General features: G+C 34.2%; 1 protein-coding gene across 1 annotated transcript; it reads left to right on the top strand.

The window, feature by feature from the left end:
* The first annotated feature begins 6,417 nt into the window (after positions 1-6,417).
* On the top strand, positions 6,418-9,413 carry LOC110640889 (F-box/kelch-repeat protein At1g22040). The gene is given in 3 exon segments (XM_021792426.2): positions 6,418-6,658; positions 7,410-7,545; positions 7,548-9,413. Coding segments are annotated over 2 exon segments (1,425 nt in total). The 5' UTR covers positions 6,418-6,658; positions 7,410-7,457; the 3' UTR covers positions 8,885-9,413.
* Positions 9,414-14,492: the final 5,079 nt, after the last annotated feature.

Here is a 14,492-nt window from a genome sequence, read left to right as displayed (position 1 = left end):
TAAAACACGAGATTAAGCACAGCAACGCCTAGCATAATTAACATCTCTAGCGACGTCATGGACAATATACTCTCGAAGAACTATGGAGTTTTTTTAATGATTTTTCTTATTTGGATCTGATTTATTATGAATCTAATATATAAAATATACAATAAAATTTATATATTAAATATATAAATTTCACATATTTACGTTTTAGATATAATGAATTGAATATAATTAAGAATTTTTTTAAAACTCTGGTTACCAACAACACCTCTCTGCCAAATGTATCTTATAGGGAATATGCAAATGTGAAATTTTTACATTAAAAAAAGATAAGATGAGCGAGAGACATATAAATGAAAAAGTCTTAAAGATTTATTATCTTAAGATTTTGAATTGAATGTGATATTAAGTTCATGATTGTATTAATGGGTGGAGATATATTTTTTTTGGCTATAGACTTTGAATTATTTGAGATGTATTTTAATTGATATATTTATAGATATTCTAAATTTTCATGAATGATTGAAATATTGAAGGGTATCATTATCATAGGCTTTTTCTTTATATTAAATATTTACTATAAGATTTCTACATAGTTATTTAGAGAAACACAATTATATAAATCTTAAAATAAGGATTTAATTTAAAATTTATTAAATTAATTTTTATATAAAAATGAGTTTAGAATAAATACGACACCAATTAATTATTAAAATTCAAAATAACCCAAATTTAAAAAATTCAAATTCAAACCCAAATTAAAATTTTTGGGCTACGTGATCTATCTAGACCCATTTTTCTAGACAGCAGGGGACTATTCTCCTATAAAAAGTAGGAATTTTTTTCAAAAAAATGGCAAATCACTATATTATCCCTATCAAAATTATAAAAAAAAATTGAAAAGAAGGAATGGTTAATGAAAAAGAACTTGGCAGTTAAAAACAACAATTAAAGCGGTGCGTTTAGTATTTTTCCAATCGCGTAGCATTGTGTTTTTTAATTGAAAATTGTGAACTTGTCCGAGAGAAACTATATCATTGGTTAATGGATGAAATTGTACGCTAGTTAACTATGGGAAATTTGATGTGACTGCACATCCACCCCACCCAATAGGGATTCGCCTAATCATGGCTTAGTTTCCCAGCCAAAGTTTATCTGTCTTTGATATTTTATATCACTATATTTATATTTAAATTAAATTGATAATTTTAACATTTCACTTATTTTATGAAAAGTGATTAATATATAAAAAAATATTTATTATAATTTAAAAAAAAATATTTTTTCACAAAATTATTTTTATTATTTAATTATAATATTAAATTAATAATATTTATCTAATTATACATATACAAATATTTTTATATTTTAATAAAATTATTAAAATTTAAAATATAATTTAATTTTTTTAAAAAATATTTTTTATTGATTAATTTTTTAAACATTCTATACAGTAAAAAAATATGAAAAATATTTTATATTTTTTCTACAATAAACGCAGCTTTAATATTTTAATTTTTTAGCAATTAAAATTATTTTTAAATTATTTATATTTATTTTAAATTTCATTTTCATTATCAAAATATTATTTGAGCTGATTTAATTTTACATATTTAATTACTAATTTATATAAAAATATTTTATTAATAATTTATATTTTAATGTTTTGTTACTATTTTTTTTTAATTATAATAGTAATAAATTTTAGAATAAGCAATTGAAAAGACTTCAACTCAATATTTTTTCTACTTCCTGCAGAGACAAATCTAACGTGCGGGGAATGGGGCACTTATCTCCACTGCCCCCAAAATTTTCCTTTAAATATATTTTAAAAAAATTATATAATAATTTGAGTTCCCCACTTATAAAATTATATACGCGTCTCCAGTCTTAAATATTAGTCACTTACTCTTTATATATTCTAATTTTGTGCCTTTTTATTAAACTCAAAATTATTATCATTGAAATTTAATATATGAAATTAATATACATGAATATACATATACATTATCATATATCTTATGTCTTATTAGTTATTGACTAATCTAGGTAAAAAAAATTTCTTAAATATATATAAAAGGAAAAACTTGCATACACCTCATCCATCGTAAATCCAAGAGAAAACACATGGGTTCCGGTATATGTGTTTTTACACGTGTGTTTTTTATTTATAATGGACTGAGTTTGAATAAAAATTTCATGTGTATATAATGTCCCATTAATGTAAATTTCTTGATCTATCCCTACCTCCTTGCAACTTAAAGGTAGAAGAAGACTAAACAAGTTATCCGTTGAATCCAATGGAAGACTAATCAAACTATTCCCTAATTTATTGAATTCATTATGAATCCAAAATATAAACATGTAGATTCCACCATATATTTATCTTAATTAAATTAATAATAAATCGGATCTAAATAAGAATTTATTGAATATAATGCCCTCACTAACAAAAATTTCTAAATTTGTTCTCAACTAGCTCCCTACATCTTAAAAATTATTAAAAAATTATTTCAAAATATCTTACTTTACTAAACAAAATGGTAAAGGCAGAAGAAGACTAAACAAGATATTCTTAATTTGCTAAACTTGCTAATTATCAATGATAGGGTTGACTGACTGCATGATTCAGTTAATCAGATATTTTTTTCCAGATAACGTAAAAGATTACTTAATAGAAAGGATTATTAGGAATTATTTTAGTTATTTTTATTTGGTTTTGTAAAATATGGAAAGTATATATATATAAATATATAAATAAATATATATATATATATATATATATATATATATATATATATATATATATTAATATTTAAATTCCTGACCCGCTCTTATAATAAAATGCAAATATTCATTTACTGAGCTACTAATCTTAAAATCAAGTGATATTATAGCAGGTTAGATTCGAAGGGGCAACTTTTGGAGAGAAGGATAGAGACAATATGCGAACGCTTCTTCTATTAGAGTAAGGTAAAGCACATGTGGTGATTAATCACCCACGTGTGCATTTAACATGTTTCCCACGTTGATTTAAACAATTGCAGCCCATAGTCCCACAACAGAAATTATAATACTCGTCTCCCTTGATGAGATCGGATGGCTGATAAGCAATGTTGGGGTTTGTTAAGTTCTAAGACACTATATAGGTAACAGTATTATACGTGTCTTGAGAGGTGGTCAGTGACGGAGGAGGGAAAAGCAGACTTGGCATCAAACATGGATGACAGAAAATCCAAAACCAAACAAAATCAGTTGATGTACATATAGTTAATTTCTGTATAGGGTGATCTTATTATTATGTGAACATTTTGTATGCAAAGATTTCGAAGGCCATCCATGGTTTACTGACAGGCAAATACCTCTAATTGTGTCATCTTTTGGTGTGCAAAATTGGGTATCTATTGCAACAACTGGAAAGCACATTGGCTGCAGATAAACCAAAGTTCCTCATTATCAAGTGTAGCCGTTTCACTTCAATTCATTTTTGGCTACATACTAACCTTCAGGGTAATGGTGCCAAAAATCGAGACAGTAAAGGCAGAGAAAGGTTATTAACCTCAACTTTTTCTCTATATATATCCAGGTTGGAGACGGTAATATAGAAGCTGAGTCTATGCATGTATGACTTGAGAGTGTTTAGTCTCTATTCTTTTTCCCTTTACGTTTCTCTCAGAGCTTGAGGAAGTGGATATTTTGATCGCCTAGCTAGCAAAGAGAAGAGACTGAAACTAATGTAATGTATACCAATAGATTAAGTTATTCTCTTCTCTCTTCTCCCTTTACATTTTTGTATATTATCAATCTAGATTATATGCTGTTAAATTTGTGCAGAATATCTTGGTTTGATCTCTATATCATTGTCAATCCTTTTTCCAACTTTATTAGCTTTATAATTACTGTATCATTCTTCACAACAGTTGATGTGGGTTCTTCAATTATTAGAAATTAATTTTAGTTTCATCATACACTGAGATATTCATCTCTTAGCTTATTTTTCTTGTTTCTTTTATGATATTGCAGTAAGATCGAATAAATCTTGATTTTGGTACTCATAGTCAATACTGATCAATCTTCTTATGCTATATACGTTGACATTCTTAATTAAAACATTAGTGTGTGAGCTGCTTGTTAAGAGAAATTTTTAAATAAACTCAAATCGTCGTTTACTTAAAGTATAAATGTATAGAAAATTTTATTTAATTAAAATTATTGATATATTTTTCCCTTTTTCTATTGTTATTATTTAAAAAAAAGCATTAAGTTGATAAAAACAATGACCTCGAGTCTGAAGGGTTTTTTTTTTTTTTTGCCTTATATTTGTTTCAAACTTCGCAAAGGTGTTTTTTGAACGGTGAATCTTCATCATTGTTCAATAATTTGCAGAATACAGCTATGTTTGCCAGAGGCACTGTTTTTTATCTGTGGCCAAAAGTTAATATTGTTCTAAACCTTCAGTTTAATTTCCACTCTCTATTTTATTTACGGCTTCAGGGTATATGAAGACTGTCTATCTTCACCGTTAAATGGGTTGATACAACTCCATTAGATCATCCGCATCAATGGTGTAAACCTTAACCAGATACATGGCTGTAACACCACGTGTGTTCCACAAACAGACGATTGTAGCTTTAATTTGTCTTCTTCCAATTAAACCGAATTGAAAAAAAAATTTCCCGAGATTTTATTATCTAATTGATGTTTCTTTTCTCTTGTTTGTTGTGTTGCAGCTTAGCTTAACTCTCTTCACCGGTGTTTATCGGCTAGAGTTTATTCAAGGAAATTAAAACTGTCTCTACTGTGTCTGTGTTCCATACCAGTTATGGATTTTCCCAGTGAAAAGGGTTTTTTCGGCAAGGCAAAGTCTGTAGCTTCATCCATTTATGGATTCATATTATGGTCAGTAGCCTTGCCATCTGCCATTCAAATTCAAAAACAATATTGGCCAATATCTCCTGGTCTCAAAACCCTAATTTACTCACCAAAAGAATCTCCTCAAAACCCAAATCATCATCGCTTCATTATCCATTCTTACATGATATCATCATCATTTTTATCACCATCTAGCTCCAGTACTTCTCCCTCGTCGTTTCGATCACTGACTACTTCCTCATCATACTCCTCTTGTTCCTCTGTGTTGGGCGATTTGATTGGGACAGAGAGTGGTGTTTACTTGGACTGCATAAGTGAAGAAGAAACAGAAGCAAGAATGGAGAAACAACAGCCATATCATCGTAATCTTAGCAAGCGAAATCAGCAGCGGTGTGAAATGAGGAAGAAATATCCACCACCTATTCCTTTACTAGCAAGAACAGGCAATTTGCCTGGTCATATGCCTTGGAATTTAACTAGGCATTATTCTAATGGAAGATTGATCCTTAGAGAAGAGAGAGTGAAGCATCACGAGTACTTTGAAGCATATAGAGAAGATGGCCGACTCATCTTGAAGCTTGTACCTTTGGATGATACAGTTAGATGCTGCCATTCCGTTTATTATGATGAACAAGAGGAGCTAGAGCTACAAGATCTTGAGCCGGTCGAAGAAGAAGAAAAAGAAGGAACCCATGAAAACATAGATGAAGAAGAAGAAATAGAAGCAGATGAACAAACTGAAGATGACAATTATTTAGATTATAAGATAATTAACGAAAAATTAATGGGTGTAGCATCGGCTTCTTCAGTGCCAAAATCAAGTTTTGAGAATGGAAGTGATGAAAGGCCTGGAGAAGTACGCAAGTGTTTGACGTATGCAGGTAGGAAGATATTAGACTCCTATTTGTCTTGCAATGCAAATGCTCATAGAAATGGTGGTGCCTACATGGCTCGATCTGGCTCTGCAGCTACTTTGTCCTTCACTATTCGTCCAATGGCCACTGTGGTGTAGCTGGATTAATTAATTAATTATCACTTGTAATTAAGTTTGTTTTGTCCGTCTCTTTGTCAAGAGAATTAAAAAAAAAAAAAAATTGCTTTCTCATTGTCTAGAAGCAGCCAAATTATGGGTCGCTAGCTTCTGGACGTTTTTCCTTTGAGGAATTTCTTAATCCTAATGTATGTTCGTGTAAACAAGTTTTCCTTTCCACAGTTTATTAATAAGGTTGGGAAGGGATTAAAAAGTAGAAGAAAGATTTGGGGATTATTTATTTATTTTGATAATTAACCATTTTATATGTAATGGGTTGGGCTAGAACTGCTCCAGCCCAGTCCATTAAGATCACGTTGAAGCCCATTTCCGACTTCACACGCTAACACAAATCGTGACCGTTGAGTAACCGATCTACATGTGTCTCACATGGGACCCTTATTCAAATCTCCCATCATTTCCGAGTTCCAACTGCCGCTTGCTTTAAATCCACGTGTCACCGTCCAACTACTTTCTTACATTATAATATTAAGACATTATGTACAGGAGTTTGACAATCATACCCACTGGAAATAGGCTAAGAAATTAAATTCGTCAAGCAGTCAAGCTTGAAAATTAAAAAAAAAAAAGGCAGTTGGGACGCACTGGTGCGTACGCTGTATATGTAAAATCTACTTTTTGAAAGATATTTTGGAAATGGAATGGAACAAAATCTAAATCTGCGTACCTGTATTCTATCAGAGATGCTTTAATTCATCCCGTTGCTTACTCAACTCTTCTGATTCTTCTTTTCTTAGCTTTATCCAGGTAAGAATATTCTTCAATCCAATCTTTCTTTCTTTCTTTCTTTCTTTCCACTCAACGATCCTTGAAGGGTAAATGTAAAAGCTTCAATTTTGTTTGTGAATCTGCTATTTTTTTGTCCTTTGAATTGTTAACATTTTGTTTATATAAAGCTTGTGTGTGTTGTCTAATCTGATAGAAATTTTTGTGATCAATGGTGTTCTTTTGTTTGAGTAATGAAGTAAACGGGGTGTGTCGGTGGGGTCAATGGTCTTAATTTTTGACGATCCTGGAATTTTCACTTTTGTGATAGAATATTGTTTACTCTTGTGGTTGAAATCAGTCGTAGGTGGGTGGGAATTTGTTTCATTGCCTTTTTTCTGCAATATATACCATGAGTCAATTGTATGAAATGAGTGTTTTTAATTAGTGGATGAATAGATTCAATTTTTGAGAACGTTGACTGAATGTTCTCAAATCTGAATGCGGAACATGGAGTGATTGGGAAGTTTGGAAAAGTGAAATATTTGGGAGAGGGAAAGGGGTAGGATTAATTATAATTTTTCACTTGGATTTCTCTCTTTTACTGAAAACCATGCATCACTATGTGATAATTCAATTCTATGTAATTTTGAGGTGCAAGATTTTTGACACTGTTTCCTTAAATAAATGTTTATCTTCACTCCTACCCCATTGTCTTGTCTATCTAGCTTTTGCTTTGATTTAATGACATTGCTGCCTTTTTTTAATTTTTCTTCATCATCATCTTCTTCAGCATTTTCCAGGTTCATATTTGGAATTGCAAACCAGGGAGTTTTTATTGATGGGGGCTATTTTGAGTTTGGCAAGTAACAAGAGTACCACCAGCCAGTTTCATGAGGTCTTATGTGATGCCAGCTGCAAGAGGCAAAGAGATCCTTGAGCTTTGATGAGAAGCGCCCAAGACTGATTCCAAGTCTTCCAGATGAGTTGTCAATCCAGATTCTTGCTAGAATTCCCAGGACTTACTACTTCAATCTAAGGTTGGTGTCACAAAAGTGGAAGGAAACTATTATGAGCCATGAGCTGTTTAAATTGAGAAAAGAACTTGGATTGAAAGAAGAGTGGTTGTATGTATTGACTAAAGTTGAAGAGGAATTTTCATGGCATGCTTTGGATCCTTTGTCAAGAAAATGGCAGAGGTTGCCTCCAATGCCCAATCTTTTATCAGAAGAATCTAGGAATGGCTCTTCTGGGCTTTGGTTGTGGAACATTGTGGGGCCACGCATTAAAATTCATGAAATTATAAGGAGTTGGCTTGGGAAAAACCATACATCGGATCATATGCCATTTTGCGGTTGTGCCATTGGTGCTGTTGATGGCTGCCTCTATGTTCTTGGAGGATTTTTTAGAGCTTCAACCGTGAGTTGTGTCTGGCGATATGATCCAATCCTAAATAGATGGAGTGAGATCACTCCCATGTCTACAGGGAGGGCTTATTGCAAGACTAGCATTTTGAACAACAAGCTATATGTTGTTGGAGGGGTTACTCAGTTTCGAGGGGGATTAGTTCCTCTGCAATCTGCTGAAGTTTTTGATCCTCACACAGATACATGGTCTGAAGTTCCAAGCATGCCATTCTCAAAATCTCAACAGTTCCCCAATGCCTTTTGGTCAGACTTGCTAAAGCCTATTGCCACTGGGATGACTTCATACATGGGAAGATTATGTGTGCCTCAAAGTCTATACTCATGGCCCTTCTTTGTTGATGCTGGGGGAGAAATTTATGATCCTGAAACCAATTCGTGGGCTGAAATGCCAACTGGCATGGGAGAAGGTTGGCCTGCACGTCAGGCAGGTACAAAGTTGAGCATTGTGGTAGAAGGTGAACTATATTCATATGATCCCTCTAGTTCTCGAGACAGTGGTAAGATCAAGGTGTATGATCACAGAGAAGATGCTTGGAAAGTTGTTATAGGAAAAGTTCCTTTTTATGATTCTGCAGATTCAGAAACTCCACATCTGCTTGCTGGTTTTCATGGAAAGATTCATGTCATCACAAAAGATTCCAATCATAAAGTTGTAGTTATGCAGGCTAGCCTTCGTGATAATTTGGACTCTTCACCATTGAGCTCAGCTTCTCATTTTGTTGGCTCCTCACATGAGCATTTTTCCTCACTGGCTGAATCAGAAACAGTTGTCTGGAAGGTCGTTGCCAATAGAAATATTGGATCTGCTGAACTTGTCAGTTGTCAAGTTCTTGATATTTAATATTTCTTGATATCTAGTATTATGTTGAATGGTATCCGTTAGTGTTTATTTAAGATACTGATGTCTCAGAACCTATAAAAGCGACTATATGTTGGGAAGACTCATTATTTGGTGTTGGGAAATCTTGATGATTTCTGTACACCAGTGTAATAGTCTATTCAAACTACCAGATGAGGCAGCCACTGGGATTTCACCAGTTAAAGGCAAAAGATCAAGAATATCATCAGCAGGTCCATCAGGTGTCCTTAATTCTATGTGGCCTTTTTTAGCATCTTTGGATGCATTTTTTCCCCTTCATTCAAAATTGCATATGCTGCTGATTTTCAAATCTGGAGAGTTGGAATGTCTGCAGTTTGAAGATGAGCAAAGTGGGTCTTATTTATCCTAATTGATGAAGTAATATATTAGTTCTGTAATTAGAAATTTATTGTACCAATAATGTAGTTCTATTTGAAGATTCTGTGTAATAAATATTATAGTCTATCCAATTCGAAAATAAAATAATGCAGAAATCAGATTTGAAAATCAAGTAAGGCAGATGATGCTTGGTTTCACCTTATGAGAATCTATTTTATCTGTTGTGTCTCTAGCTTGTGCACCATGTCAAGTCTTCATCTTTGTGTGACGTAACCAGTAAACCAGTGCAAAACATCATTTGTTATAATGTGCTTGAAAGGGAATTGTCAACTCTCTCTCTCTCTCTCTCTCTCTCTCTCTCTCTCTCTCTCTCTCTATATATATATATATATATACTAGATATTTGGTCAGAAATGTGAATGAATAGCATGTTATTTTCATCTTACTGTTATGTTTAGCAAGTTGCGTCCATAATATCTGTCCATGAAACATGCTTTGAAATAAGTATCAAATTATTACTTGAGTTTTGTTTGTTGTCTGCTAGATATTGCTCACGTTTGTTGCATATGATAGCATGCTATTTTGACTTTACTCTTTGTTTACCAAGTTGCTCCCATATTTTGGCTATCAATGCATCAAACATGCTTTGAAATAAATATTTGGTCAGAAATGTGAATGAATAGCATGTTATTTTCATCTTACTGTTATGTTTAGCAAGTTGCGTCCATAATATCTGTCCATGAAACATGCTTTGAAATAAGTATCAAATTATTATTTGAGTTTTGTTTGTTGTCTGCTAGATATTGCTCACGTTTGTTGCATATGAATAGCATGCTATTTTGACTTTACTCTTTGTTTACCAAGTTGCTCCCATATTTTGGCTATCAATGCATCAAACATGCTTTGAAATAAGTCTACATTTATTATTTTCAATTATTTTGGTTTTCTCTGGTAAGAATTGCATGAATAGTATTTTTCTCATTTTCTGTCTATATCAGTACAAATCTTCTTGCTTTTTCATCGTGGAACCTTTGGATGATTGATGAAATTGAACATTCTTTGAAACTTGGGACTTCTGATGACTTACAACATTTAACTTCTGTAGAAAGAGATGATTCTCCTTAATGTCAATTAATCTGTACATGGGTATATATATACAATTGATTCCTATAATTGTGTTCTACTAATTAGGAAGAAATCCTAAATAATAAATCCTAAATAGGAATACAAAATACAGAATATACAGAGAAATAATATAGTGATTGACTTTCCATAACACTCCCCCTCAAGTTGGAGCATAGATGTTAATCATGCCCAACTTGTTACAAATGTAGTCAATCCTAGCTCCATTCAGAGCTTTTGTGAAAATATCTCCTAACTGCTCTCCAGTTTTGATGTGTCCTGTTGAGATGATCTGTTGTTGAATCTTTTCACGAATAAAGTGACAATCAATCTCAATATGTTTGGTCCGCTCATGAAACACCGGATTAGAAGCAATATGGAGAGTAGCTTGATTATCACACTACAATTTCGCAGGCAGGGAGGTCTTAAAACCTATCTCATCTAGTAATTGAAGTATCCACGTTACCTCACATATTGATTGTGCCATGGCTCTCTATTCGGATTCAGCACTAGACCGAGAAACTACACTCTGCTTCTTGCTTCTCCAAGACGCCAAATTTCCTTCAACAAAAACGCAATATCTAGTAGTTGACCTTCTGTCAACCTTAGATCCAGCCCAGTCGGCATCTGAAAAACATTCAATATTCAAATGCCCATGATTACCATATAGCAAACCTCTTCCTGGAGCGCCCTTCAGATAACACAAGATTTGTTCCAAGGCTTCCCAATGAGCAACAGTTGGGGAAGACATAAACTGACTTACCACACTAACGGCATAAGCAATGTCAGGACGAGTGACTGTAAGGTAGTTCAATTTTCCTACCAATCTCCTGTATCTCTCTGGATCTTCAAACAACTCACTATCCCCTGCTAACAGTTGTAAAGTTGGAGTCATTGGTGCACTACAAGGCTTAGCACCTAATTTTCCTGTCTCTGTCAATAGATCGAGGACATATTTTCTTTGAGACAAGAAAATACCCTTCTTACTTCTCATAACTTCGATACCCAAGAAATACTTTAACAATCCCAAGTCTTTGGTCTGAAACTGAGTTTGGAGGAAGGTTTTAAGAGATGAAATACCTGCAGAGTCACTCCTAGTGATGACAATGTCATCCACATAGACTACCAGGAGGATTAGACCAGCCTCAGATTGCCTATAAAATACTGAGTGATCACACTTACTCTTTTGCATACCAAATTCCTGTACTGCTTCACTGAATCTCCCAAACCATGCCCTAGGACTTTGTTTCAAGCCATAAAGAGACTTCCGAAGCCTACAAACTTTACCCAACTCCCCCTGAGCAACAAACTCAGGTGGTTGCTCCATATACACCTCCTCCTGAAGATCACCATGAAGGAAAGCATTCTTGATATCCAATTGATGCAGGGGCCAATTATATGTAGCTGCTAAAGAGATAAACAAGTGAATAGAAGTAAGTTTAGCTACAGGAGAAAAAGTGTCAGAGTAATCAACCCCATATGTTTGAGCATATCCTTTTGCTACAAAGCGTGCTTTTAACCTAGCCACAGAACCATCAGGATTTACCTTTACTGTAAATACCCATTTGCAACCAATAGCTTTCTTACCAGTGGGCAAAGGCAACAGTTCCCATATACCATTAGCATCTAAAGCCTCCATTTCCTCTTTCATGGCATCACACCAGCCAGGATGAGACAAAGGCCTCACCAACAAAGATAGGGATAGGAACAGAGTCTAAAGAAGTAACAAAACACCGAGAACAAGAAGACAATTGATTATAAGAAACAAAAGAACAGATAGGATAAGTACATGAACATTTACCTTTACGAAGAGCAATGGGTAAGTCTAGATCAGAATCATGATCAGTATGAGGTACTGGATCTCCCAACGAAGTAGCTGGTGGAGGATCTGAGTCAGGAATCTCCAATCTCCTGGAATAAACATGAACAACGGGAGGTCGAGTAGGTTTAGAGACAGAAGGAACAGGCTGTGGGAGAGGACTAGACATTGGTTGGACAGTATATATTAAAAGATCATCCTACTCCCCCTGACTCTCATACACAGATGATTGAGGAAAAAATGGAGTGGACTCAAAAAAAGTGACATATGCAGAAACAACATAACGATTAAGAGTAGGAGAGAAACAATGGTACCCTTTTTGTAGCCGAGAGTACCCAAGGAAGACACATTTAAGAGACATTGGATCCAATTTAGTAACCTGTGGATGAACATCACGCACAAAGCAGGTACAACAAAAAATACGGGGTTCAACAGGGAACAAAGATTTTGTAGAAAACAAAGCAGTATAAGGAATATCTCCATTAAGGACAGAAGACAGCATATGATTGATCAAAAAACATGCCATAGAAACTGCATCCGCCCAAAAGTGTTTAGGAACTTTCATTTGAAAAAGAAGAGCACGAGTTACCTCAAGAAGATGCCGATTTTTTCTTTCGGCCACGCCATTTTGGGATGGGGTATTCACACAGGAAGACTAATGAAGAATGCCATTTTGTGTCATATAAGACTGAAATTGTGCTGAAAAGTATTCTATGGCATTATCACTTCTTAATATGCACACAGAAATATTAAATTGAGTTTTAATTTCATTACAAAAGGCACAAAAGATAGAAAACAACTCAGAACGATTCTTCATTAAATATAACCAAGTAACACGAGAGTAATCATCAACAAAAGTAACAAAATAACGAAATCCAGTTTTAGAAGTAACAGAACAAGGACCCAAAACATCAGAATGAACTAACTTAAAAGGGGATGAAGCCCGTTTATTGACTCTAGACACAGAAGGCAAACGATGATGTTTTGCAAACTGACACGACTCACATTCTAGTACTGATAAAGACTGAAACTGAGGACATAGCTTCTTCATGGTAGAAGGATGACCCAATCTACAATGAGCTTCAAGAGGTGTTAAGGTACTGGAGCAAACAAGCGACCGCGGCACATGATTTTCCAGAATGTAGAGACCACCTGACTCACGTCCTCTACCAATAATTTGCTTCGTCGTAAGATCCTGAAACAAAAACTGATCAGGAAAAAAGGAAACAGAACAATTTAAGGTACGAGTAAGTTTACTAACAGAAAGTAGATTAAAAGAGAATTTTGATAGACACAAAACAGATGACAAAGAAATTGATGAAGTCGGGTTCGCAGTTCTACAACCCATGATACAAGAAGTAGAACCATCAGCTAAAGTAACAGTAGAGGAATTGAGATTAGACTGAAAAGCAGATAGAAGACTAGAATTACCTGTCATGTGATTTGTCGCACCAGAATCAATAACCCATTTGGATGAGGAAGACACAAGACATGTAGTGGATTTACCTGACTCAGCGATTGCAGTGACAGGGGAACTGGTAGGCTTTAGAGATGCCTGATACTGGGAAAACTGTGCAAAATCCTCTGCAGATACCAAAATAGTTTTCTCAGAGGAAGATATTGTAGAATCCTCTGCTGCCATATTTGTCATCTGTGATCGCTGATTTTTCCTTTGAAGTGGTGGACAATTATATTTTGTATGGCCAGACTCATGGCAATAATAACAAATGACTCCTCTTAAGTCCTGATTAGAACTAGCCTCTCCATTACGCTGATTACTTATGTTGCCTATAATTCCTCCTCTACTTCCTCTTCTATTACCCTGTTGTCCATTTGGATTATGGCTAATAAGAGCACTACTTGCAGGTTGTGAAGATTGGGTACTCTCTGTACGAAGGACCTGTGTAAACGTTTCATGCAAAGAGGAAATCTCAGAACTGGAGAGAATCTGAGATTTAGCAGTCTCATACTCTGAAGGAAGGCCTGCAAGAAAACTCATAACAGCCAGTTGCTCCCGTTGGGCCTGCTGAACTTTCACATCAGGATTAAAAGGCAATAATACATCAAGTTTCTCATATACCCATTTAAAATCCATAAAATAAGCCGTGAGAGACTTATCATCTTTCTCAGCACGGTAGAATGCCTTACAAACATCATAAATACGGGAGATATTCCCTTTACCAAAATACAAAAAATCTAAGTAATCCATCAATTCCTTAACAAATTCACAGTGATTAATTAAACTAATTACCTCACTGTGAATCGAGTTCCGAAGCTGCAAAAACAACCGAGCATCCTCCCTTAGCCAAG

This window comes from Hevea brasiliensis, chromosome 16, assembly GCF_030052815.1.
Source record: "Hevea brasiliensis isolate MT/VB/25A 57/8 chromosome 16, ASM3005281v1, whole genome shotgun sequence".
NCBI classification, from domain to species: domain Eukaryota; kingdom Viridiplantae; phylum Streptophyta; class Magnoliopsida; order Malpighiales; family Euphorbiaceae; genus Hevea; species Hevea brasiliensis.
Note: the sequence above shows the minus strand (reverse complement) of the source record. Positions and strands in the feature narration are given on the sequence as shown.